The sequence below is a fragment of the Mirounga leonina genome, unplaced genomic scaffold (genome assembly GCF_011800145.1).
Source record: "Mirounga leonina isolate KUSES-001 unplaced genomic scaffold, KU_Mleo_1.0 Mir_173, whole genome shotgun sequence".
NCBI classification, from domain to species: domain Eukaryota; kingdom Metazoa; phylum Chordata; class Mammalia; order Carnivora; family Phocidae; genus Mirounga; species Mirounga leonina.
Window position 1 is genome coordinate 93,300,616 of NW_023270447.1, and position 27,677 is coordinate 93,328,292.

The window sequence follows — 27,677 nt, forward strand, 5'->3', positions numbered from 1 at the left end:
GTTTTGGATCACATGAATGTGTGCTGCTCTGTGGGACAGTGGTCTTGTCCTCTGGGCTGGGTAGTCAGAAAGAGAGCCCCACTTGGGTCTGATTTTTAACCAGAAAAGAGTCCAGACAGCTGTACATGTGAATCCAGGCTGAGGTGGTTTGACAGTGGTCTCCACACCCTGTCTCCCACTGTGACCATGCCCATAGGAGCTGCATGGGAGACAAGTGCTCGTGGGGGGTTGGCTCCCCATTTTCTTCTTCCAAAGAAAAAGAATAGGGAACTTTAACTTTGTTTCGTGCGTTAAGCCATAAGACAGTTTAGGTATTTGAATTAGAGCAAACTATGATACATTTTTCCATTTTAATTTTTTCCCTCCTCTCTTGATGTGGCAAGTACCTGAAAGAATTTGTATTTGGAGATTGGGATAATTGTGACAACCAGTTTGAAGAAGAAGCTCTTACCTGGGCTCATATTCTCTTCAGCGACATCTGGTGGTGTCTGGAGACAGTTTTGGTTGTCACACTGGGGAAGGGGGTCCTGCTGAATGTCCCACAGTGGACAAGACAGCCCCCACCACAGAGAATGATCCAACCTAAAACTCCACAGTCATACCGAAGTTAAGATTACCTGCTTAGTAATTCAGTGACAACGTGGGTGTGCACTCCTAAGAGCTCCCCTCTGAGGGTTTGTGAAAGCCAGTAGTTGGCCACCATTTGCTGATTAATCTCCAGCTTCCGCTTCCATACCCACTGATATGGGTGTTCTTTTAAGTACCTTTCATGGCATATTTTATTAAAGGAACCAGTTTAATGTGAACAATGTAGTGGCATTTAGCACGTTCACTGTGTTGTATATAACCATCACCTCTATCTAGTTACAGGAGGTTTCCGTCTTCCCAAAGGGAGCCTTGTACCTGTTGAGCAGTATTCATCCCACAGACATGCACACAGAGCCCCTAGCAACCACCGCATTCTGTCTCTGTGGGTTTGCCTCTTTCATATAAATAGAATATTTCATATAAATACCCCATTTAAATGGATATTTCATACACATGGAATCATACCCTTTGTTATCTTTTGTGTCTGGCTTCTTCAGGTAGCCTAATGTTTTCAGGGACCATCCACACTGTAGTATGTGCTGGTGTTTCACTCCTTTTCATGACTGAGTAATATTCCATTGTGTGGCTGTGCCACCCTTTGTTTATCCGTTTATTTATTGGTGGACACTGAGCTCTTGCCACCTCTTGGCCGTTGTGGTGAGGTATGAGTACCGTTCTTCAGTTCTGGGGGGTATATGCCTAGGAGTGGACTTGCTGGATCATATGGCAAATCTGTGTTTAACTTTTTGAAGAACCTCCATACTGTTTTCTTTCCACACTTACTTTTATTGACAAAAAGCTTGTGTTTGCTAATAACATTTGCAACATAATTCCAAAATAAAACTATTTTGTTAAATAAATGCCTTAGAATTTACAGTTCAACTGGGGGACATTTCAGCTTGTTAATACCTCTCCTGACCTCCAGACTAGATGTGTGCCTGGGAGTTTTAGACGCTCGAGGTAATGAATCCATCAAGAGGCAGGTGGTAATCTGTGAAACATCCAGAATGGGACTTTTCACACACAGTTTAATTTGGAGAGATCACAAAAGCCTATTTAAGTGTTTTGAAACTTAGTTTATGAGAAAGAACAAGCAGATATTCCAGAAAAAAATCTAGAATTAAGTGTACTTTGGTTCTGCCTGCAGTACTGAGAGAGGAGAGTTGGGGGCTCTTCCAGGGGGCCTCCTGGCCACCAGGGCTAGGGCTGGTGGTGGGAGTGACCCAGGGGTGGGTTGCACGTGTGCCCCTATAGACCAGCCACACTTGGAAAGTGCCAGGCCTTCTTTTGAGGTTCAGATGCATTCCTTTACATGTCTAATGGCAGAGTCTGGGTAAGAGTACTTCAGAAGCTTCTTGAATTGCAGTGATTGTTTTTACTGTACTGTAATTTTTCTAGTAACAGGATTCTAAGTATGCCTTCCCCACGGTACTGTTCATTTGGATTCAAGGTATTTTCCATGAGGCATTGCTAAGGATTTTTTAAAAAGAAATTGAGATCAGAGTTCTTTTCCACCCTGAAAAGCCAAATAGTAAGTGAAATGACTGGGGCAAGAAATGGTGATAGGGAAGGGATGGATTTATATGCTCTTTCAGATGTATGGAATGTTATTGGTTGCAGCCCGAATGCAATGCATATATAGCTTTTTCTCTGTCTGTTGCAGACAACTTTTCATGCATTGGAGACCAGACCAGAGCACTTCTGAATTAAGGTAATGTTGATGTAATTGATCCTTGTTTTTAAAGCACAGTGTTTACATTTCTTCAGGGTTTCTTATTTTAATAACCTGGTCTTTGTACAGTTTTGCCCATTTCTTTTTTAAGCCCATAGTTGGTTTTCAGAACAGATTGTTTCTGAGAAGCATGTTTTTTTGAAAGGCTCTGTCTAGTGTTCAGAAGGAAGAGATTATGGTTCACATTCTGGACAAGAGCAGAATTTCTCCAACTTTTTTCATTAGAAAGCAGGAGAGCCCTTTTATAAATCAGATCTTAGTTAGAATACCAGTAGATCGTGCAGATAAAGGTGAAGCCACATGATTCATAAGAAAATCCCTACAGGGGCGCCTGGGTGGCTCAGTCGTTAGGCGTCTGCCTTCGGCTCGGGTCATGGTCCCAGCGTCCTGGGGTCGAGCCCCACATCGGGCTCCCTGCTTGGTGGGAAGCCTGCTTCTCCCTCTCCCACTCCCCTTGCTTGTGTTCCCTCTCTGGCTGTGTCTCTCTCTGTCAAATAAATAAAATCTTAGAAAAGAAAAGAAAATCCCTATAAATTTGTGTGAAGTGGGAGTGATAAAGCAAATGTATCACAGAGCCAGGGGTCAGTGAATCTGGTTGAGGGTACAATTCTTTGTGTAATTGTTACAACTCTATAAGTTGAAAGAATTTTTTTGTAAAGCTGTTATTTATTTGAGAGAAGGGAGAGCGCGTGAGTGCATGTGCACAGGGAGAGAAGAGCGGGGTGGGGTGGGGAGGGGAGGATCCCAGGCAGACTCTCCGCGGAGGCACGGAGCCCGACTCGGGGCTTCATCCCACGACCCTGAGATCACAACCTGAGCTGAAACCAAGAGTCAGACTCTTAACAGGCTGAGCCACCCACACAGCCCAAGTTGAAAGAACTTTAAAAAGCAAAACTAAATTAGGGGCGCCTGGGTGGCTCAGTTGGTGAAGCGTCTGTCTGCCTTTGGCTCAGGTCGTGATCTCAGGGTCCTGGGATGGAGCCCCGCATCGGGCTCTCTGTTCAGCAGAGAGTCTGCTTCTTCTCCCTCTGTGCTTACGCTCTCGCCTGTGCACGCACGTGCACACACGTACTCTCTCTCTCTCAAATAAAAAAATAAAATCTTTAAAAACAAAAACCAAAAAAAGCAAAACTAAATTAAATGACTTCATTGCTTGAATAATTGGTTGTCCGTATGCAGAAGGTGAACTTGGTACCATAGACAAAATTTAACTCAAAGTGAATCATAGACCTTAAATATTCACCCTAAATAGAAGACATTGGAGATTGTTAAGACTTTGGGTTTGGCAAAGATTTCTTAATTATGACATCAAAGATAGAATCCATAAAAGAGAACATTTATAAATTAGACTTCGTCAAGATTAAAAGCCTCGGCTCCTTCAAAGACACTGTTAAGAAAATGAAAAGACAAGCCTCAGGCTGGCAGAAAGTGCTAACATGTGACACGTCTTAGATGACTTGTATACAGAGTAAGTAAACAACTCTTAAAATTCAATGTGAAGGAAGCAAGTGATGTGAACAGACACTTCACCAGAAAGTATAGAGAGAGATAGCAGATAAGCGTGTTTGAAAAGATGCCCAGGGCGCCTGGGGGCTCAGTCGGTTAAGCATCTGCCTTCAGCTGAGGTCATGATCCCGGGTCCTGGGATCGAGTCCCATGTCAGTCTCCCTGCTCAGCAGAGAATCTGCTTCTCCCTCTCCCTCTGCCCCTCCTCCCTGCTTGTGCTCATCTCTCTCTTTCTCTTGCTCTCTTTCTCTTCTCTCTCTTGCAAAATAAAATCTTTAAAAAAAAAAAGAAAGAAAAGATGGCCAAAATCATTAGCTGTTGGGAGATGGAAATTAAATCCATAAGGAGACACCACTGTCCAGCTCCTAGGCGGGTCAGCAGCTGATAACGTCAAGCGCTGACGAGGACGTGCAGGAACCAGGCTCTCAGGCACTGCTGGTGGGGGTGAAAAATGGTGCAGGTACTTTGAAAACAGTTTGGCAGTTTCTTAAAATGTTAAGCATATGCCTACCATATATGTTCCCTCCTCAGTGTGTCCCCAAGAGAAACAAAAGGAGATGTTCGTATAAAGACTTGTAAACACAGCAACATGGATGAGTGTCAAAATAATGCTGAGTGAACAGAGCCAGATCGTAAGAAAGTACATGCTGTATGACTCCGTGTGCATAAAATTCGGGAAGTGCGCACTGGTGTGTAGTGACAAAAAGCAGATGAATGGCACCTGGGGGAGGGGTGGGATTTCAGAGGGGCACAAGGAGACTTCTGAGGATGATGGACACGTTCATTACCTGAATTGTGTCGCTGGTTTCAGAGATGTGTACATGTGTTAGGTATTAAGTTGTTCATATTTATTGTGTGACTTGCATTTCAATAGGTATTTTATGTTTTAAAAATGAAATGAACAATTAGAAAGTGATGTGAGCAGGTCTCATCTCTACCAGGTGAACCCCCCGTATTTCACTGGCTGCCACTGTTAATTGTGTTCTTGATTTTTGCCTACTCCACTGACTCTGGGCAGGAAGCCTGGCAGGTGAAGGAGGAGGTAATTTTCTTAAATCATTTCAGGCTAAAAAATCTTGCTGCTACTTTTACAAGTCCTACTTAGTGAGAGTTTAGCGAGAGAGAAGGATGCTGAAATGAATCCATCCCCAGTTGAGGATCTCCCACAGGAATGAAGAGGGGAGGAAGGGTTCAGTGCTATGGGCTACTGTGGTTGTTGGTGGCCACTGGCCACGTGTGACTGAGGAGCACTTGGAGTGAGGCTGGTCCAAACCGAAATGTAAAATACACGCTGGATTTCGAAAACTTAGTACGACACATGAATGTGAAATACCCATTTATAATTGTCTTATATTGTTTACATGTTGAAATAACATTTTTGATATATTGGATTAAATAAATATATTATTAAAATTACTGTTAACTTATTTTTTATTTTAGTTTTTTAATATGGGCACTGGAAAATGAAAACCTCCATATGTGGTTCACATTGTGTTTGTTTTTTTTTTAAAGATTTTATTTATTTGAGAGAGAGAGAGAATGAGAGAGAGCACATGAGAGGGGGGAGGGTCAGAGGGAGAAGCAGGCTCCCTGCCAAGCAAGGAGCCCGATGGGGGACTCGATCCAGGGACTCCAGGATCATGACCTGAGCCGAAGGCAGTCGCTTAACCAACTGAGCCACCCAGGCGCCCCCACATTGTGTTTCTATTGGACAGCACCGACGAGCTGATTGGACAAGATGTAGGAGCCTGTGAGCATGGGGGCTGGAGGGGATATCCAGAAACTCTTATCCCTGATGAATGAGTTCTCCTGAACTGGTGGTATTTAGCTGGAAAGCAATTTTAAGATGCTTACCCTAGAAGTGGAGAAACTAAGATCTCTTGCCCCTGGTGGAGCATCTGCAAAAGAAGAAAAAAGGTCTCCACACTATCCAGGTCAGAAGGCTGTCTTGAGATGCTAACTTCTGTTGCATCAGTGTCTCAAGAGCTTGCCCTGGGGTGATATGTGGGTACAGGCGACAAGGAAGTGGAACATTTTTTTATGGTCCTGTGAACATTGCAAGCCAGTTAGACTGCTTCGGCACCTGGCGTGGGTAACTCCGGAGGTAACCCGCATCAGAATGGGGGCCTTGCCATTTGTGACTCCATCCGTATCTCTTGTTTACCACGTGGACAATTGGTAGGACCTCTTCCCGAGATGGTGAGGACACATGTGAGGACACAGTATGTGCTCCTAAATCACAGCTGTGACCTGGGAGTGGATTGTAAATCCCCTTTTACTTTTTTTTTTTTTTTACACATTAACGTTCTTAGTTTATTAATCCTCTCATGAAAAACCTGCACAATCACCACAGATAAAACCACTGCAGCATCTTACTCCTTCAGTTGTCCAATCTCCAGGTCACTTTTTTTTTTTTTTTTGAAGATTTTGTTTATTCATTTGACAGAGAGCGATAGAGGGAACACAAGCAGGGGGAGTGGGAGAGGGAGAAGCAGGTTTCCTGTAGAGCAGGGAGCCCAATGTGGGGCTCGATCCCAGGACCCTGGGATCATGACCTGAGCCAAAGGCAGATGCTTAACGACTGAGCCACCCAGGCGCCCCTCCAGCTCACCTTTTGCCAGCACCAACATTGGCTTTTGCAGTCCCCCTGACTTTCTTCATTCTGTTCTTGTGGTCCTTTCGCTGTTTTCTTGATGTTTTTTCTTCTCATACAGGCTATGTCTTGCTAGTCTGTGTTTGGGTTCATTTTTCTTTGCATAATCCAAGGAATCATAAATCATGCCAAAGCCAGTTGTCTTGCCACCACCAAACTGCGTTCTGAATCCAAATACAAATATGACATCTGGTGTGGTCTTATACATTTTGGCTAGTTTTTCCCGAATTTCTGTCTTAGGTACTGTTGCCTTTCCGGGGTGAAGGACATCAATGACCATCTGTTTCCGCTGAAGTGTAGTTGGTTGGTCATGAAGTTCCTGGTCTGGATAGTTATTGTGTCGTTCATGATGGCAGCCCCCCCTTTTACTTCTGAAGTGGTTAGGTATCCAAGTGGTGAAATCATCAAGATTTTCTGAGTCAAATCCTTAAAAGGACATTTGACTGTCACTCTTTAGACTCTAGTGCCTGAGGACAGGGAGTTTGTGTTTTTCACCACAGTGTCATCCTGTCATGGCAGGTGCTTAATACACAGATGTGAGTGAGTAAGGTGTTTGTAGAGCAAGGCCAAGAGTGCTGCTGAGAAGAGAAGAATTCTACTTCTTTGGACTCAAAACTGGACATAACGCCTAATCAGAAAGCAAGCAGGCTGCACCTGTTCCCATTGCAACAGAAATGATCTGATGGTGAAGAATCACAGAGCTGTTTGGTGAAAATCAAGACATATTCAGAAGAAATTAATATATATTGATAAGTATGAGTCATGCTTTTGGTTTCTGTAATTTTAGGGGGAGATGCAAGCTGCAGGCTGTCTGAATTTACAGTAAGTTTTGAGGGAGTAGCTTAGGATGGCTCTGCTCACCAAGACTTTGGCTCCCTGGGGTACCAGTTAGACCATCTTCCACCACTGTCAAGAGGAATGCATTTATACAACCTGTACATATGTGTTTCTGCTCTCACGGCTTGCTTTTCAAACCATGGACAAACCTTGGCCATTGCCTTCAGGTGGGAAGGAAGAATCAGTTGGCCTTAGAGGGGAGCATAAGGTCAGCCTGGGCACAGGTGGAGAGAGTCTCCATGGATGAGCTCATATATATATCTGGCTCTGGAAGAGGCACATCAAGGTGAGCTGCATATTGGGGGAGGAAGGGCTGCTAGAAGATGAGGGACATTTGTCAAGGGGAAGGAGGTGAGAAGAATGTCCCTAGAAGCTCCTGGGCAGAGACAAGCCGTCATCAGCATGTCATACTTTGGCTTCCTGGGACTCGTGGGGCAGGTGCTGTGTAAGAGACTGAGGCTGGAGCTGGGCACAGGTGGTCTCTTTCCCTTCCGTGGGGCCCCCCTCTGAGAGGCAGCACTACAAAGGAGAGTCTGGGCTCAGCTCCCTTGGGCTCTGTCAAGTGCTGGGAGGTCCCCAAAGGGTCCTCCAGGTTCCATTTGGTGTTCTGTCAGCTAGAAATACGGGGTGGACCAAGTTTCAAGTTCTTGTTTAGTTCAAGAGTTTAAATAAGCCTGAGTTTACAATTATCTAGTACAGATAGAGAATAACGAAGTGCCTTCTGGCCTCTAGTCTCAGCTGCAGCAGCAAGATGGTGAAGGGGATGCTGTCATTTGGAAAGTGTCACAGTAAGAGGCACACGTTGGGCCACCGCTGTGGTTCTGAGGCTGCCACCTTCAGCAGCCAACCTGTGGCAAAGACAGCTACCCTGCCGAGCTGAAGTGTCAAGGCTAGAAGATGAAACTCCTACAGGACCAGTCAAACAAGGCACCTAAAAACTGTGCACCGCAGAGTCCGATCTGGGTTCCGTGAAGGAGCAGCAGCTCAGCCCAAGAAGACGGCTGTCACAGCACCCGGTTCCTCTTCAGGATTTCAACAAGTAGTCGCACAATAAGAGTTCTCCTTTAAAAAGAAATTATTTAGGGGAGCCCGGGTGGCTCAGTCAGTTGAGCGTCTGCCTTCAGCTCAGGTCATGATCTCAGGGTCCTGGGATTGAGCCCCACATCCGGTTCCCTGCTCAGCGGGGAGTCCACTTCTCCCTCTTCCGCTACTGCTCCACCTGCTTGTGTTCTCTCTCTCTCTCTCTCTCTCATAAATGAATAGAGTCTTAAAAAAAAAAAACACCAGAATCTTTAAAAAAATAAAAATTTAATACAATCACAGGATTAAGTTGACCCTTGTGACACGAGTTAAGGGTGCCAGCCCCCCACTTCATGCAGTTGATGATCCGCATATAACTTTTGAGTTCCCAAACACTTAACAACTAAGAGCCCACTGTTGACCCGGAAGCCTTACTGATAAGGAATATGTGTTATGTACTGTATTCTTAGAATAAAATAAGCTAGAGAAAAGAAAACATTACTAAGAATATCACAAGGAAGTGAAAATACATTTATAGTACTGCATTGTTTTTTTTTAAAGATTTGTTTATTTTATTTATTTTATTTATTTTTTATTTTATTTTATTTTTTTTAAAAGATTTATTTATTTTATTTATTAGAGAGAGAGAGCATGAGATGGGGGAAGGGCAGAGGGAGAAGCAGACTCCCCGCCGAGCAGGGAGCCCGATGCGGGACTTGATCCTGGGACTCCAGGATCATGACCTGAGCCGAAGGCGGTCGCTTAACCAACTGAGCCACCCAGGCGCCCTATTTTTTTATTTTTTTAAAGATTTTATTTATTTATTTGACAGAGAGAGACACAGCGAGAGAGGGAACACAAGCAAGGGGAGTGAGAGAGGGAGAAGCAGGCTTCCTGCCGAGCGGGGAGCCCGATGTGGGGCTCGATCCCAGGACCCTGGGATCATGACCTGAGCCGGAGGCAGACGCTTAACAGCTGAGCCACCCAGGCGCCCCAGATTTGTTTATTTTAGAGAGGGAGAATGTGCAAGTGGGGGGAGGGGCAGAGGGAGATAGGGAGAGAAGCAGACTCCCTGCTGAGCATGGAGCCTGACACGGGGCTCAATCTCAGGACCCTGGGATCACAACCTGAGCCGAAGGCAGACACTTAACTGACTGAGCCACCCAGGCGCCCCTAGATTTAATTTTAGTATGTTCTGAAGTATAAATTCTTTATAGTAATTTTAAATGTAGCATTGCATAGCAGCCTGTAAATAACTTGCATGTGTAGGTAAAAATAGTGCCTTCTGAGAAATGGGTTTAAAGGAACTTTGGAATTTCTCATTGTCAACACTGCTGTCTTCTCAGTCAAGCGCATCTCTGTGTGTGAGGGGGTAGGGGCGTCTTACCAAAGTGATTTGTCTTACTTTTGGCCATAAGAGAAACTATGTTCTCTACAGTCTGTCCATGGAGCTGGATTGCTTTCCTGGTGTTAGCCAGGTGCGTGGTTGATTTTTGTCAGACAGTAGGTTCTTTTTGGTGCACATACCCTATTATGACTCCTCACTCGAGCCCTGGCAGAGAGCTGGGAAATCGAGGGCGTGAGTTTCAGAGTGGTGGTGCAGCTGTTCACAAGGCAGCGGGCTTTTCCACTGCATTGGTGTCGGAGTTGAGCATGGACTTCTAGAAGGACACGTTAGGGTCCCACAAATTCAGTGTGAGTGTGAGTGGCATTTGGCTCGCAGTGACTTTATGAATTATCTGTGTAGGTTTTGTTGTCATTTGAAAAGTATAAGAACCTTTATTTTTTAAAGGTAGTAAACTGGAATGAAGCTCCTCCTGTCTTCTAGAATGTCGGCTGGGGACCCTGGGGTGGTCAGTTTGTAGAGCTAATAGGTATGTTCAGTGTATGTAGAGATTGTTTCTTGTGTCTTATTTTTCTGTTTACAGAACTAACATGATTGTATGAATTTATTTCTACTAAGGATGATTAAATTTTTTGTGTTGTCCTAATGCTTTAGGGGATGTACTTTAAATGGGGCTAAACAGTAAGTTAAGAAAATTATACTGCATTGTGCATAAATGTAAAATGTGCAAAGTAGAAGTCTCTTGTGTTATGCATTATCTAATAGTAAGCCACTTAACTAGGTAGGGGGCTGTTTAAAATTTGCATCAGGGGGCGCCTGGGTGGCTCAGTTGGTTAAGCGACTGCCTTCGGCTCAGGTCATGATCCTGGAGTCCTGGGATCGAGTCCCGCATCGGGCTCCCTGCTCGGCAGGGAGTCTGCTTCTCCCTCTGACCCTCCCCCCTCTCATGCTCTATCTCATTCTCTCTCTCAAATAAATAAATAAAATCTTTAAAATAAAATAAAATTTGCATCAGAAAATTGAGAAGCAGGGAAATCTGAGGAGACATCCGAGATGTTGAGGGCAAACTATTTAAATACACTGCTTCCTAATAGAGTAATTTTCAAATAACATGTAAAACTTTGCCGGATCGCTAAACCAGAGCCAAATGAGAGTGTAACATGTGATTGCATTTCCTTTCTGCATCTTCATTACCATCTGGTTCCCCGTATAAAAGCTAGTCATGGTTTACTTTTTATTTCATTGAATATTCTGGTACCTGCTACTTCATCGAAGCTGATTTGGTGATAATATATCATCAAAATGTAATATTAATTTTTATCACTTTTGAAACATGGAAATATAAGCCTCCAAGGTTGACCATTCAGTTGTTGAGACAAATTTGGGAATTACTGGGATCGAGTCCTTCTCACAACCAGCTAAAGTGGCAGGCAGTCTGTGTCATTACAGGAAAAAATGTGAGGATACCACATGATCTGTTTGGGGGATGCCTGTGCTCCCAGACTTTTTTTATTTAATATTTATCAGAGAGAGAGAGAGAGAGAGAGCAGGGGTGGGGGCAGAGGGAGTGGGAGGGGCAGAAGAAGAGGGAGAGAGAGAATCCCAAGCAGACCCCGCACCCAGCATGGAGCCCGATGCGGGGCTTAATCCCACGACCCCGAGATCATGGCTCCGAGCCAAAATCAAGAGTTGGACACTCAACGGACTGAGCCACCCAGGCGCCCTTGTGCTCCCAGACTTTTAAATCAAGAGGTTTATGACAGATTTAACACATGTTCATAAGGTAGTCAGACAATACCAAGAAATACTTTGAAAAAATTTATTATGAGAATGTTCAAATGTAGATAAAAATATTATGTAATCATGCATCTCCAACATTTATAGAATTTTGCCAATTTCGTTTAATCATCTTCCTCCTTCCTTTTTATCTTGGAGTATTTTAAAGCAAATCCCAAAATCACATCATTTCACCCATAAGTAAGAAGTATTTCTTTTTTTTTTTTTTTTTTTAAAGATTTTATTTATTTATTCATGAGAGACAGAGAGACAGAAGCAGAGGGAGAAGCAGGCTCCCAAGGAGCAGGGAGCCCGATGCGGGACTCGATCCCAGGACTCCGGGATCATGACCTGAGCCGAAGGCAGATGCCCAACCGTCTGAGCCACCCAGGCGCCTGTAAGAAGTATTTCTAACACTACGGACTTTACTCCCATGTGACACCAAACAAAAGAACCCCACTCTCATGCCATCAAACACCCAGACCATATTCAGATTTTCCTGATTTTCTCTGAAGTCTGTATGTTTGGATTTTGAATCAAGATCCAAAGTTAGTAACATTTAAAAAAAAAAAACTGTTCTAATGGAAAATTGAAATGCACACAAAAGTTAATAATATAGGAACTTCATCATCAAACTACAGCAGTGACCAACTCACACCCAGTCTTATTTTATATCTGCCTTCGCCTGTTTTCCTCCTTTTTGGTTGTTGTAAAGCAAACTTCAAACATGTCATTCTATTCTTAGATTTGTTAGCGTATACCTTTAAGTGACGGGAGGCTGCAGATAAGTCCCGTTGGACAGACGTATCCACAGTGCACGTCACTGTACCTGCGTCAGCCATAATGCCTGTTACTGAGCATGATACCCTTGTCCTGCTGCCCTGTGTTGCTCATAGTTGTGTTAGGGTCGTATGTAACGGAAGGAGGGTTTCTGTACTTTCTATTGCCCTTTGGATTTTCACGGTAGTAATTTTGGAGATTAACTTGGATTTGGGAATGAACGAAAAATAGAAAAACTGATGAAATTGGTTTAAATTCCTCACGCAAACCCCTTTCTCTCAAAATGCTTCTTCGACTTGGAGATGATATGGGGCACTTTTGTGGCTGAACTAGTTAGCCAGCTTCTGCCTCTGGATGACACTGGATGCTCAGTGGGGCTGCTTTTGATTTATGAAGTTCCAGAGTGTGGGAAAATTGCAGAAAACCTCACTAAAGTGCACTGGGGATGCTAGAAGGGGTGGTTGATAGAGGGAGTCGGTACCACTCAATGGCAGTTGTGGGGAGAATCATCAGTTACAGGCCCCAGTGGGAAAAGATGTACATTGTATCTCCTACAAGAAATCCACTGCCCCAGGGTGCCCAACTGGCTCAGTTGGTGGAGTGCAGGACTCTTGACCTCAGGATTGGGTGTGGAGCCTACTTAAAAAAAGAAAAGAGGGCGCCTGGGTGGCTCAGTTGGTTAAGCGACTGCCTTCGGCTCAGGTCATGATCCTGGAGTCCCGGGATCGAGTCCCGCATCGGGCTCCCTGCTCGGCAGGGAGTCTGCTTCTCCCTCTGACCCTCCCCCCTCTCATGTGCTCTCTCTCAAATAAATAAATAAAATCTTTAAAAAAAAAAAAAGAAAGAAAGAAAAGAAAAATCCACTGCCCCTGCAACTCAACCGGTGAGAAACCATCATCATCCTGACTTCCTGCTTCTCTCCCATGGGCTTTCGTTCAAAACAACCCTTCCAACTCCCTCTTTCCTTCCTTCCTCCTTCCATAAAATACTGTTCCTTTCCTTTATTTGTTGGACTTGTCTGTGATTTTGCTGTGGCTTGCTTGTCTGGAATTGCAGTTCTCTGCTCTTCCCGAATAAACCCATCTTTTGGTGGTAAAGTAACTAGCAGTTTTATTGTAAAGGTTAACAGGTGCTGCAGCTGTTCAGTGTAGCACCGTGGGCCCAGGGGTATGCCAGCAGCTAAGTCTTGGGCTGTCCTCTTTTTGCCCTTGAGACCACTGTATGCATTGTGGCCGCCCTCTTGAGAGGTGTACTTCATAGTCCAGTTGCTCAAAGGCTTACGGAGCATGTTCCCGCTGCTTATTTAATTTTCATTTCAGCCCTGGGATGTAGGTAACACCATTCCCTGATGTATCAGACTGAAAAGTGATTTGAGGTCACATTCCTTATATGTGTCAGAACCAAAACTTGTAATCATTTTTTTATATAATCACCCCATGTTGTCATTAACACGCTTGCAGCGTGAATGTCCTTGTTAGTGATTGGGGTGCTGGAGGCACCCTTGAAGTTCCTTCCCACACCTTACTGGGGTCTTCATGAGAGGGAAATGATGCGATGGGGGGCCACCTGAGGCAAGTTATATTGCAAATGTGAAATATTTGAATAAAAAATTTGTGTTAACGCTTTGACTTACAAAGATGTTGGATATAATCTAAATTAGGGCAGATCATATACTTTTAAGTTACTTAAATTTCTATGAAAAGTATTTCTAGAACAGAAGTTCTAAATAAAAGCTAGTGGCAATGTGGGTCATAAAGGACAGATGTGAGGCTCTCAGCAGGTCCTGTCTTAGTGGATTAGATGGGTGAATGCACTGAGTCAGCATGGCCAGAGCTTAGCCTTGACTTTAGCAACGGGAGAAGAGAAGGAACCCAGGCCACGGAAACCTGATGGTGGGGTTTTCAGAAGGCTTTGGGGAACTAAGGATAGTGAAGAGAAAAGCAAAGTGATTGCATGTAAGTAAGACTTTTAAAGTGTACTTTTTTTTTTTAAATCAAAGTAACAAACTACATTATCAGTGTTTGGAAAATGAAGAGGGAAATATGACCAAAAATTCTAACAAAATGCTATTAGTCTTGTTAAATGTCTTTTTTAAACTAAAATATATTTTTTAATCATCTAAAATAGCTAAAATTAGGGGCACCTGGGTGGCTCAATCAGTTAAGCGCCTGCCTTTGGCTCAGGTCATGATCCCAGGGTCCTGGGATCGAGCCCCGCATCACGCTCCCTGCTCCACGGGGAACTGGCTTCTCCCTCTTCCCCTGCTTGTGCTCTCTCTCTCTCTAATAAATAAATAAAATCTTTTAAAAAAATAGCTAAAATTATTACACAACTTTGTTTTTGATTTAATATACATCAGGCATTTTTCCAAGTGTTTATTCCATCTTCATTATTGTTCTTAGCGATATGTAATAGTTCTTCCAGTTAAAAGTTAACATTTTGTTTTTAAAACCAAAAATTATGGACAAAACAATGTGAATGCTCTTTGGTTTCAGGGCCCAGATAACCTGTTAATATTTTTTTAAAAAGAAAAGATATGTACATGTATAAAAGATAGTGTGAAAAATAAAAGCTGCCCCACTATTCCTGTCATTCTCTGAAAACAACCACTATTAACATTTTCTCACGTGCACAGAAAAAGCATTGCTTATGTTAACATAGATGTTTGTCCTTTTTATGTACACAAAGAGAAACACATCATCGTTCATACACTATTCTGTACCTTGTTTATTTCATTTACTGTATCCTCATAGAAGAGCATTTGGGGTGAACTTTTAATTTATGGGAATTAGAAAGTTTTTTGCTTCCTCTTAGTTCCACTCTATTTGAGTGTGCATGCTCCTTGCTGTCTGCCAGTTTCTCTTTGGGTGACTATTGACTACCTGGTTTTCTGTGACAGTGGTCTTATCCGACCCCTCCACGCTCAGGCTGTGGCGCCATATCAGTGTCCATTAGCTTCGAGCAAAGGGTGTGTGCACCCACATCTCATCAAGGTGGTCCTGGACAGTGCCCACTCAGGGACAGTAAGGCCAGTGTGCTAGAGACCCTGAGTGCCCCTTCATCATTAAGTCTGTCCATCTATAAAAAAAACTTCTTGTCCTGATTTGATTTCAGAAAATACACCTTTGACATGGAGAATAGAGAATGTAATTTAAAAAAAATTTGAATGCTTAACTGTAGGTTACTCTTTATAGCTAAATAAAGATTAAATAGACTTATCTTTATAGATATAAATTAAATAGGTCTTACAGGACATGATTATTATTGCTAGTAGCCACAGGAATACCTCTTTTAAAAATGAACAAATGTGGATTTTGAGTCTCTCTGTTGAGACTCAGATGCGGACACTGACTATAGAGGGATCTGTAATTAAAAGCAGCATTGGGGCGCCTGGGTGGCTCAGTCAGTTAAGCGTCTGCCTTCGGCTCAGGTCACGATCCCAGGGTCCTGGGATGAAGCTCCGCGTCGGGCTCCCTGCTCAGCGGGGAACCTGCTTCTCTCTCTCCCTCTGCCGCTCTGCCTACTTGTGCTCTCTCTGTCAAATAAATAAAATCTTTAAGAAAAAATAAAAGCAGCATTAATAATTTATGCTATTTACTGATGAAAAAGAAATAGATCTGGTTTTGTTCTCTTTGCTTGTGACTAAAGATTCAAGTCAGCAAGTATTGATATTATTGCTTTTGAAATTTTGTGGGGTAAGTGAATTAAATGGATCTTCTCATTTTAAAGATACTTTGGGGGGCACCTGGGTGGCTCAGTCAGTTAAATGTCTGCCTTCAGCTCAGGTCATGATCTCAGGGTCCTGGGATTGAGCCCCGCATCGGGCTCCCTGCTCAGCCGGGAGACTGCTTCTCCCTCTCCTTCTGCCTCCCTCCTCCTCCCCCATGCGCTTGCTCGCTCTCTCAAAATAAATAAATAAATAAATAAATTTTTTTTAAGATTTTATTTATTTGACAGAGAGAGACACAGAGAGAGAGGGAACACAAGCAGGGGGAGCGGGAAAGGGAGAAGCAGGCTTCCCGCCGAGCAGGGAGCCCGATGTGGGGCTCGATCCCAGGACCCCAGGATCAGGACCTGAGCCGAAGGCAGACACTTAATGACTGAGCCACCCAGGCGCCCCATAAACAAAATCTTTTTTTAAAAAAATTACCTTAACCTTTTAGTGTTTAAATTATAAGCAGAAGTTAATGTTTGTTGACTAAAACTAACAATTTAAGTTTTGTTTTTTTTTTTAAGATTCTATTTGTCAGGGAGAGAGAGCACAAGCAGGGGGAGCTGCAGGCAGTGGGAGAAGCAGGCTCCCCGCTGAGCAAGGAGCCCAATGTGGGACTTGCGGGACTTGATCCCAGGACCCCGGGGTCATGACCCGAGCCAAAGGCAGACATTTAACTGACTGAGCCACCCAGGCGTCCCAACCATTTAAGATTTTATTGATTTATTTTAGAGAGGGAGAGCATGCATGCGAGTGGGGGGCAGGACAGAAGCAGAGCGAGAGAGAATCTCAGACTACCCACTGAGCACAGAGCCCAACATGGGGCTTAATCTCAAGACCCCAAGATCATGACCTGAGCTGATACCAGCAGTTGGATGCTTAACTGGCTGAGCCACCCAGGCTCCCTCCCCTTTTTTTAAGATTTTATTTATTTATAAAACTAACAATTCAGTTCACCCCATGACAACCATTAGCTGTTATTTTTCTTCAGCATTGATTTTGGAAGGATTGAATAATACGGCTTCTTTACAGACTAAGAGCAATTCTCTAACATGGGGGGTTGGGTGGTGTTGCTGGAATAAGACTACCGCTAACTGCATAATTGTGTATAAGGTGTAATGTGATCACATATAAATGCATGTGAGTGGTGGTAGGATGTCCCGGTGGCAGAAAGAACACGAAGCAGTCCACAAACTCGGAGGACACATCATCACAGCTTTCTGTTGTAAACATTATCTCCTGTTCTCTTGGCACCGTTCCTGTTGCATGCGTTAATGTTCGTGAATTGCAGTTCTGAAGAGTTTGTACGTGGAGCCTGGAGAGAGCACTAGGCAGTGGTGTCACAGGGCTGCAGTGGCTGCGAGGGTAGCCCCGCCTGCACTGACCAGGGAGCCTTGAAGTAGCCTTCGAAGCTTTCTACGTGCTTCCAGCAGCCACTTAAAGCAGTGCCTTTAGAAGCAGCCATTTTGGTCTGAAATATTTCTGAAACTGTGTCACCGTGTATCGCCTTCCCAGAGGCGCCTCCACATCCCGTCCCGGCCCTGTGAGGCCTGTCCTGGTGGTTCTGCAGACTTTCATGGAAGGTCAGTCCTAGCAACTCTAGACTGCTTTCTGGAGGTCCAGCAGGCACCCCCTTCATCCCTCTGCCTCCCGCCTGGCCCGTTTTTGTAGCTGTGAATAGATAGCACAGCTGAAAGCAAGAACTAAGAACTCACACTTTTTAAAGCTATTCCTTATTGGGAAAGATATTTTTGTTTTCATCAGTCAGTATACATCAAGTTTCTGTAATGTAAACCATGTAAATTTATTTTAAATGCTTTTGTGCAGAATAGGGAAGTTTATCTAGACTGGGAACTCTAACATACGCTTCCTGCGTCCTCCAATTTCCCCCAGATATGTTTCAATCTCAAGAAAATAACTACTGTTGGGGCGCCTGGGTGGCTCAGTTGGTTAAGCGACTGCCTTCGGCTCAGGTCATGATCCTGGAGTCCCTGGATCGAGTCCCGCATCGGGCTCCCTGCTCGGCGGGGAGTCTGCTTCTCCCTCTGACCCTCCTCCCTCTCGTGCTCTCTGTCTCTCATTCTCTCTCTCAAATAAATAAAAGAAAAAAAAATATTGTTAATTAAGTATCTGATGTATATAATATTAACTCTGTCATTTTTGCATAAAATCTCCAGTGTGTGTTTGCATAGGATGTTGAGGCCCTCTGATAAGCCATATTTGCATGTGGGAGCTCATTGTAGGCTTAAGCGATTAAGAGATGTTGGTAATTATATCTTCAGCTTTGTGATACATTGGTCATAATTATGACTGATAAAACAGTCATGTTCTTGGTCAGAAATGCAACCCCAGTTATGACATTCCCTTGGGAAAATAAGTCTCTATTATACCAGGGTGATTTTGTTTGGAGTCTGATGTAAGGAATCCCTAACGAGACTGGGGTAGGGCACAGTTAAGAGTGGGTGGCAGGGCTGCTTGTACTGAGGTGCCTGTAAGGGTGGAGTTACTGCTTCTGTTTACTGGGGCCCCAGAGCCCATTTTGTTGGGAGAGTGAGATGTCCGTGAACCAGAGGCCTGCTGGACACCACACTGAGGGCTTTCAGAATTGCTGTGTAAACATTCTGACATCATCAGGGGCGGGGGGCGGTCATGGGTTCAAGTTCGTGGATGTGGTGTTGAGGATCTGGGTTGTCAGGTTGCCACTCTGCTCTTTTCCTGAACAGACTCCCCCTCGGTTTCTGTGTGAGACCTCTTCTAACGTCAGTCTTATGTTCTTGGGTTTAGAGTGAGACTCAGATCCTTCTTGAAAAATGCTGCTTAACAGATTGTTCCTTTTTCAACTCACCACCATCTTTTGAGTGGTCTACTGGACAGTGTCATTGTAAAAGCTAGTGGATAGTAGTAATTATATTTTATTAATCAGCCCTTGGTAGGCACTTTAGAAGTTTTGGTGAACGCTGAAGGAAAGTGCTCTGACCTGTAACAAAATCATAGCTCTCAAAATTATAATTTCCTTTTCTCACCTGCTTCATTAAGTTACTCAACTGTTGTTTATTAATTTTTCTATGCTTATATTTCTGTTTCAGATCTGAGATTCCTTGAGGTAGCATTGAAGAGCACTAGGACCCGAAGATGAGTGAACTTGACCAGTTACGGCAGGAGGCCGAGCAGCTTAAAAACCAAATTAGGGTATGTAGCTACATGTGTGCTTAGTTTAGTTTATAAATCATTTGGATTTCAGGTAAGATCTTATCTGTTTTGGGAAAGGTGGGTTTCAGAATGACTACTCAGTGTTTTGGATTGAAACTAAATTTTTGCTGGCACAAGATATGCTAATTAGAGCCAGGTATTTGGCCTAGCACATGGTTTTCAGGGTTTTGTTTTCCAGTATATCATTATTTGAATGTACAAAACTGTTTTCATAGCATTTATAAATGTCTCTCTGTACATTTTTTCTTAACCTTGGGAATTCATTCGACCCCCCCCACCCCCCGCCCCGCCCCGTTCATGACATTCTCCTGGTCACTGTGCAGAGCGTGGTGTCTGCTTTCCTCCCTTGTGACTGCTGAGGGCAAGGAAACTTGTGTGAAACAAGAGTTAGTGACGGCAGTGGGAAGTGTCTCAGCTGTGCCCAAGGTGTCCTCGAGAAGGGTCCTGGGATGGATACTGGCATCTGCAGTTTTGCTAGGCTGCTAAACGAGAGCAGGCACATGTAGCTGGAGATGAACACAACCATGTGTCACCCAGCCACCCTGTACAGTGAGTAGCCCCCAGAGTCCTACAGCCTTAAATCCCAGCCTATCCCACCGCAGAGCCCATGCGCTTCCGAAAAGGGGACTGGGAGGGGTCTGAAGACGTGAATTCCGTGCTCCTCGCATTTGTGAGACAGTACTTGTAATGAACATTTTCTAGAGAAACGTTACATACAAGTACTTATTCCTGTTCTCACACCATTGATTAGAAGACTGCGACAAGGAGGGTTGGACTCCTGGAAAACCCATCCTCAGGACGTTGAGGCAGATTCATGTCCACTTGATGAAGGGGCTTCTCAAGGCCCAGCTGTCCTCAGAACATCATTTTTTAATATGTGTCTAAACATCAGTTTATTTTTCTGAGTCTACTATAAGGATGGAGCCAAATCCCTTTCAGATGACCAGCTCTGTGTTCAGAAAGCCTGGTGGTGATTAGGGAAAGAAGCATCAGCATCCTGGTAGCCAACTTTCTTTTTTTTTTTTTAAGATTTTTATTTATTTATTTGGCAGAGAGAGACACAGCGAGAGAGGGAACACAAGCAGGGGGAGTGGGAGAGGGAGAGCAGGCTTCCTGCCGAGCAGGGAGCCCGATGCGGGGCTCGATCCCAGTACCCTGGGATCATGACCTGAGCCGAAGGTAGACGCTTAAGGACTGAGCCACCCAGGCGCCCTGCCAACTTTTTTTCTTAAGCTTAAGAGAAGATAATGGAATTTTTAAGATCTACAGCCAAGAGGAAACAAAGTATCTTTCAAATTTCAAATCCTAGCATTTAAAAGATCGGATATATGGGGTGCCTGGGTATCTCAGATGATTAAGTGTCTGCCTTCAGCTCAGGTCATGATCTCCCGGTGACCGAGCCCCCCATGTCAGGCTCCCGGCTCAGTGGGGGTTCTGCTTCTCCCCCTCCCCTCTCCCTCTTCCCATGCTTACGCTCATGCTCTCTATCTCTCTGTCTCAGATGAATAAATAAAATCTTAACAAAACAAAGATCAGATATAGCCCAATAAAAATAAGGAGGACTTGGTGCTTTTAATAGTTTGCTCTGATCAGACTTATTTAATATTGTCGTCCATCTTCCAGAATATAGAATTCAGAATTTTGTTTTTCTCATAGCTATAAATTATTGTTTAGAAGTTGTTGTTCATAGTGAGTTCAGATCTGTTCATAGCAGATAAAGAAAGTCTGTATGGGGACGCCTGGGTGGCTCAGTCAGTTTAAAAAATTAAAAAAATAAAAGTGTGAAAAGAAACATGTGCAATCGTTTTTTGGTTTTTTTAGATTTTATTTATTTATCTGACAGACAGTGAGACAGCGAGAGCAGGAACACAAGCAGGGGGAGTGGGAGAGGGAGAAGCAGGCTTCTTGCCTAGCAGGGAGCCCGATGCGGGGCTGGAGCCCGATGTGGGGCTTGATCCCAGGACCCTGGGACCATGACCTGAGCCGAAGGCAGATGTTTAACGACTGAGCCACCCAAGTGCCCCTGAAATCAATTTTTAACAGACTTTGTCTAAACCACTGTATCTAAAATATTGTCATTTCAACATAAAATTAATAGATACTTTTAGGGGTGCCTGGCTGGCCCAGTTAAGCATCTTATAGTAGACTCAGAAAAATAAACTGATGTTTAGACACATATTAAAAAATGATGTTCTGAGGACAGCTGGGCCTTGAGAAGCCCCTTCATCAAGTGGACATGAATCTGCCTCAACGTCCTGAGGATGGGTTTTCCAGGAGTCCAACCCTCCTTGTCGCAGTCTTCTAATCAATGGTGTGAGAACAGGAATAAGTACTTGTATGTAACGTTTCAGCTCAGGTCATGATCTCTGGGCCCTGGAATCCAGCCCTGAGTCAGGCTCCCTGCTCATCGGGGAGTCTGCTTCTCCCTCTCCCTCTGCCCCTTCCCCCTGCTCAAGCTCTTGCGCTCGCTCTCTCTCTCAAATAAATAAAATCTTTTTTAAAAAATAGATACTTTAAAAAAATAGATATTTGGGGCATCTGGCTGGCTCAGTCAGTAGAGCATGCAACTCTTGATCTCAGAGTTGTAAGTTCGAGCCCTACATTGGGTGTAGAGATTACTTAAAAATAAAATCTTTTGGGGTGCCTGGGTGGCTCAGTCGGTTAAGCATCTGCCTTCAGCTCAGGTCATGGTCCTGAGGTCAAGCCCCACATTGGTTGGGCTCCCTGCTCAGTTGGGAGTTTGCTCTTGCCTCTCCCTCTGCCTCCCCCCTCCCCCATGCTCTCTCTCATGTTCTCTCTCTCTCGTGCTCTCTCTCGCATTTAAAAAAAATTTTTTTTCTTTTTTTTTTTTATTTTACCTTTTTTTTTTTTTAAGATTTTGTTTAAGAGAGAGGTGTGCGTGCGCACAAGCAGTGGGGACGGGCAGAGGGAGAAGCAGACTCCCCACTGAGCAGGGAGCCTGACTCGGGACTTGATCCCAGGACCCTAAGATCAAGACCTGAGCCAAAGGCAGACGCTTAACCGCCTGAGCCAACTAGATGTCCCCAAAATAAAATCTTTTAAAAATAAAAAATTTTAAAATAGGTATTTTTATTATTTCACGTTCCTTTTCTATACTAAGTCTCAAGAATTCGGCATGTCCTACATTGAATGACAGGTCTCAGTTTGTCTCGGCTGCGCTTCATGTGCTCAGAGCTCCCACACTGGTCTCAGGGCTAAGTCTGTGCTGGTTTCTTTGTACAGCACAGGGATGGATGGCAAAGTCCATTACACCAAACAGGAAGGGAAGACATTCTTTCAAAAAGAAAAAATACCCTTTTCTTTCTGACTACCCAAGGAATACATGCTTGTTAAAGAATGCAGGGCATAGGGAATCAAACAAGCAGTGGTAGGTGATTCTAAGAGGCCTTGCTTTCTTAGATTTGTTTTCATGCTGAAAGACCCCAAGGACCATCTCATCCCATTATGCATGCATGCATGCCTGTAGGCGTACGCCCAGCTTGGAGCCCAATGCAGGGCTTGAACTCAAAACCCTGAGATCAAGACTTGAGCTGAGATCAAGAGTCTGTCACTTAACAGTTGACTGAGGCACCCAGGCAGCCCTCATCCCACTTTATTTTTTTTATTTTTTATTTTTTAAAGATTTTATTTATTTATTTGACAGAGAGAGACACAGTGAGAGAGGGAACACAAGCAGAGGCAGAGGGAGAGGGAGAAGCAGGCTTCCCGCCGAGTGGGGAACCCGATGTAGGACTCGATCTCAGGACCCTGAGATCATGACCTGAGCTGAAGGCAGACGCTTAACAACTGAGCCACCCTGGCGCCCCATCCCACTTTAGATTGTGAGGAAACACGGGCTCTCAAAGGGATGCTGATCAAACAATGGCATGTCTTAGACGAATCATGAGAGACGATGGACTCTGAGAAACAAATTGAGGGTTCTAGAGGGGAGGGGGGTGGGGGGATGGGTTAGCCTGGGTATTAAAGAGGGCACGTTCTGCATGGAGCACTGGGTGTTACACGCAAACAATGAATCATGGAACGCTACATCTAAAACTAATGATGTATATGGTGATTAACATAACATAATAAAAAATTTTTTAAAAAATATACTTTTTACCTTGTTTTCAAAAGAGAAAAAAAACCACAATGGCATGTCTTAAAGTACATGAGCTAATTGATGGATTAAGGAAAAACTCGGAATGTACAGGTGCAAATTATTTACAAAGCAACTGTACCAACCCAAGCAAGTGAGAAGACTCAGCCAAGTGTTGCTGTCCAGCGACTGAGCAGAGTAGGTGCTTTCCCTGGGGCCCAAGTAGGAAGAAACCTCGCTGTGTGGGGAACTGAGTGATCACTGGTTTGGATGTACTCTAGTTTAAAGGGACAAAAGAGGTGGCATTTCTCATCACAGCAGCATGGAAGCCTTTGCACTAAGTAATATACCCATTATGCACATTTTCATCAGTCCATTCAATTGGAAATTAATCTGAAAGATAGTAGAGATTTGTCTTTATGAAGCAGTTACAGAGATTGCTTCCATTAGAAGACTTATCTCTGCTTGTTCTGAGAAGTGCTGCACTCAGTGATATAAGCACTTGTAGGTTAGAATGGAGACTGAATTGGAGTTCTCTGTGTTTAGTTTTTAAAATGGCTTTTCCCTCCATTTACCAATAGTTTCACCACAGTCTATTGTATGATACAGTGTGAAAATCCAGGTTGATCTTCGTACAGTAATCAAGGCAAAGTTGCTGAACTCCCATGGCTTATTTTTCCACTTAAAATATTCTCATTTTTTTTAAATAAAGATTTTTATTTATTTCTTTTGTCAGAGAAAGAGGGAGCGCACAAGCAGGGGGAGCGAGAGGTAGAGGGAGAAGCAGGATCCCCGCCGAGCAGGGAGCCCGATGCGGGACTTGATCCCAGGACCCTGGGCTCATGACCTGAGCCGAAGGCAGACGCTCAACTACCTGAGCCACCCAAGCGTCCCGTCATAGTTCTTTTTTAAAACTAAAAGTCGTGTATAATATCATTAAGAGTGATATTCAGGGATAAAGAAGATGTGGTATATATATATATACAATGGAATATTATGCAGCCATCAAAAGGAATGAGATCTTGCCATTTGCAACGATGTGGATGGAACTGGAGGGTGTTATGCTGAGCGAAATAAGTCAATCAGAGAAAGACATGTATCATATGACCTCACTGATACGAGGAATTCTTAATCTCAGGAAATAAACTGAGGGTTGCTGGACTGGTGGGGGGTGGGAGGGATGGGGTGGCTGGGTGATAGACATTGGGGAGGGTATGTGCTCTGGTAAGCGCTGTGAATTGTGCAAGACTTTTGAATCACAGATCTGTACCTCTGAAACAAATAATGCAATATATGTTAAGAAAAAAAAAGAAGAAGGTAGCGGGAGGGGAAGAATGAAGGGGGGGAAATCGGAGGGGGAGACGAACCATGAGAGACGATGGACTCTGAAAAACAAACTGAGGGTTCTAGAGGGGAGGGGGGTGGGAGGATGGGTTAGCCTGGTGGTGGGTATTGAGGAGGGCACATTCTGCATGGAGCACTGGGTGTTATGCACAAACAATGAATCATGGAAGACTACATCTAAAACTTAATGATGTAACGTATGGTGATTAACATAATAATAAATTTTTTTTAAAAAAGAGTGATATTCAGAAATAAACGTTAAACTCAGTAGTTGACAGGTAGAATCCCCTGTTGAAACACTTGCTACTCTGGACCTTCCCTCTGCTTGCTCCTTACGGCAAATTTAGGTGCTGGCATAGAAATACTTGATGACGTAATTTTTTGGTGTTTTAATTATTTAATCCATTAAGTAGAATTAATTAAGCAGAATGACTTTTTTAAAATTTTATTTATTTGACAGAGAGAGCACAGCGAGAGAGGGAACACAAGTGGGGGGAGTGGGAGAGGAAGAAGCAGGCTTCCTGTGGGGCAGGGAGCCCAATGCAGGGTTCGATCCCATCATGACCCGAGCCTAAGGCAGACGCCCAAGGACTGAGCCACCCAGGCGCCCCAAGCAGAATGACTTCTAATAGTGTAATTAAAGCTGAATTTGAAATCTAGATCTTTGGCACATTTATAACAATAATGTCTTTGAGTATTTTTCCATGTTCTCAGTTGATAAATATTCCTTCCAGCTTCATGCAATAAAAATAATTCACAGTGAGGCAGTTTGCCCCTAGAGGGTTGTGTCCCATATTATTCTTGTACTCAAATTTTTATCCCTTTCAAGCTGTTGTCTCATTTTCCTTCGTAATATATGGCTTTCTATTTTCTATATTTCCTAGTAAGTTTAATCACTTAGGAACAATGAAAACATTTTAGCCTTAGAATATCACTTTATAGTTCTTACCTGTTTCACAAGGTCATTTTATAGATAAGAAAACAGATAATAGTAGGGCGCCTGGGGTGGCTCAGTTGGTTAAGCGACTGCCTTCGGCTCAGGTCATGATCCCGGAGTCCTGGGATCGAGTCCCACATCGGGCTCCCGGCTCGGCGGGGAGCCTGCTTGTCCCTCTGACCCTGTCTCCTTTCATGCTGTTTCTCTCTCTCTCTCTCTCTCTCAAATAAATAAATAAATAAAATCTTTAAAAAAAAAGAAAGAAAACAGATAATAGATACAGCAGCCAGAGTCTTACCTGAATTTGATTGTCTTTAGTCCAGATCCTTTGCTCGTAGAGTTTAGCATCGGGTGTTATTTGGCTTGAAAACAAAGTCCTTGGTTAACATGATCTGGAGGGAAAGTTCTTTGGGCTGGACATCCAGTGCTTTTTGGACTTCTTTCTCTGGGCCCCATGGCTCCTGGGCTGTTAGAAAGACAGAGCGAGGAGCACGTGAAGGTCTGTGGCAAAGTACAGGAGCCTCGGCAGGCAGGAGAGGAAGCAGCACCTGAATCTGGGGTCTCCAGGACCACGCAGCTTCCAGTGTGGTCCTCCCCACACAGGCTCCATTTCTGAGGTCACAGAGCGCAGGACCTCTGGCGGCCCTAGACTGCGTTTGAGCCAGGGGAGGGGGGAGGCGATGCCATCCTCCTCCTTTCTACCTTTGTTTCTCACCGTTTGTAGAGGCTCTCCGAAACTTTGGTGTGAAGACCTGGGGCGAATGTGTGTGAAACGTTACTAACTTCCCGCTTTGTCATTCTTATTTCCTAGGATGCTAGAAAAGCATGTGCAGATGCAACGCTCTCTCAGGTAAGGACCCCTCTACGCAGAGGCGCTTGCCTGGCATTGGGCTGGTTCTCAGCGGCGCCTGCACTCATTGCCTTGAGAGTGAGCTGTGCTCTTCCTTTTGCACAGTGAGGGTATAAACACTGCTTGAAGCATTTCACTCGGAATGCACAGGAAGTCATGTTTTTTTGGGTGATAGATAGATGTCTCACAAGCCTTTCTAAAGTCCAGTTGGGCAGATCCTCAAAAAGTTGCACATAAATTATGAACCATCGGTTCTACTCCTAGATGCACACCCAGAACTGGTGCTCAGACAAGCACACGTACACATGTGTTCTCAGCAGCGGCAGTGTTCACAGTTTCCAAACAGTGGGGACGAGCACAGTTTCTGTGAAGGGATGAGTGAATCACGAGGTGTGGTCCATTCACACGGCGGAATGTTAATCACCCATAACAAAGGATGCATTACAACGTGTTTAGCAGCATGGATGAGCCTCAGACATGATGCCCAGCGAAAGAAGCAGACGTATGAGGTCACGTGGTGTAGGATTCCACAGATCGGAAGCAGACATACGAGGTCATGTAGTGTAGGGTTCCACAGGTCGGAAGCAGACGCACGAGGTCACGTAGCGTAGGGTTCCACAGGTCGGAAGCAGACGCACGAGGTCGCGTAGCGTAAGGTTCCACAGGTCGGAAATGTCCAGAACTGGCAGCTCCAAGGAGACGGAGGGTATGAGTGGTTGCCAGGACGTCGGAGGGAGGGTGGGGCATGACTGGGGGCTTTCCTCCTCGGGGGGACGGGGGGGAAAGCTGCTGGAGCAGGTGGAGGTGGTGTGGTAGTTGCACACAGGTGGGCATGTGCTAAACACCAGCAAACCGTTCACTCTAAAATGGTGAGTTTCCCATTGTAGAATTGAACGGAACTGTGGAAGAAAAACTGTATTCATACTTCTGCCAAGGATGTTTAAATGTTTTACATTGTCCCAGTGCTTTAGGGGATGTGGTTTAGTTGGGGTTAAACAGCAAGTTAAAGAGAAACTTACACTGCATAGAAGTCCTAAATTTGAATTCTGAGATATGCTTCGTGTACTTTGGACTGTGCCTTTTTTCAGACCCATTATTGGGGTGCCTGGCCAGCTCAGGCAGAGCATGCAACTTTTGATCTTGGGGTTATAAATTCGAGCCCTGTGTTGGGGATTAAGTAGAGATTAATTAAAAATAAAATCTTAAAAAAAAACACATTGTGATACCCTTAGTCCAGTTGTCAACGCAGAGTCGTTAATGTCCGTTTTTTACATGTTGGAGTGAATCCGCA

The 27,677-nt window shown here is 44.2% G+C and overlaps 1 protein-coding gene and 1 long non-coding RNA gene across 4 annotated transcripts in view; both read left to right on the forward strand.

Annotated features, from left to right (window-relative positions):
* Positions 1 to 27,677, forward strand: part of GNB1 (G protein subunit beta 1) — a 95,489-nt gene that overhangs the window by 41,469 nt on the left and 26,343 nt on the right. For 2 of the 3 annotated variants that reach the window (XM_035019981.1, XM_035019979.1), the window contains exons 2-4: positions 2,252 to 2,299; positions 19,036 to 19,138; positions 26,348 to 26,386. In XM_035019981.1, the coding sequence (XP_034875872.1) occupies positions 19,082 to 19,138; positions 26,348 to 26,386 (96 nt within the window). In that variant the 5' untranslated portion in view covers positions 2,252 to 2,299; positions 19,036 to 19,081. The remainder of the gene's footprint in view (positions 1 to 2,251; positions 2,300 to 19,035; positions 19,139 to 26,347; positions 26,387 to 27,677) is intronic. The other variant, XM_035019980.1, reaches the window with a different exon arrangement.
* Positions 26,393 to 27,496, forward strand: LOC118020102. The gene is made up of 2 exons (XR_004681814.1): positions 26,393 to 26,983; positions 27,028 to 27,496. It is a non-coding gene; the product is annotated as an uncharacterized LOC118020102 (long non-coding RNA).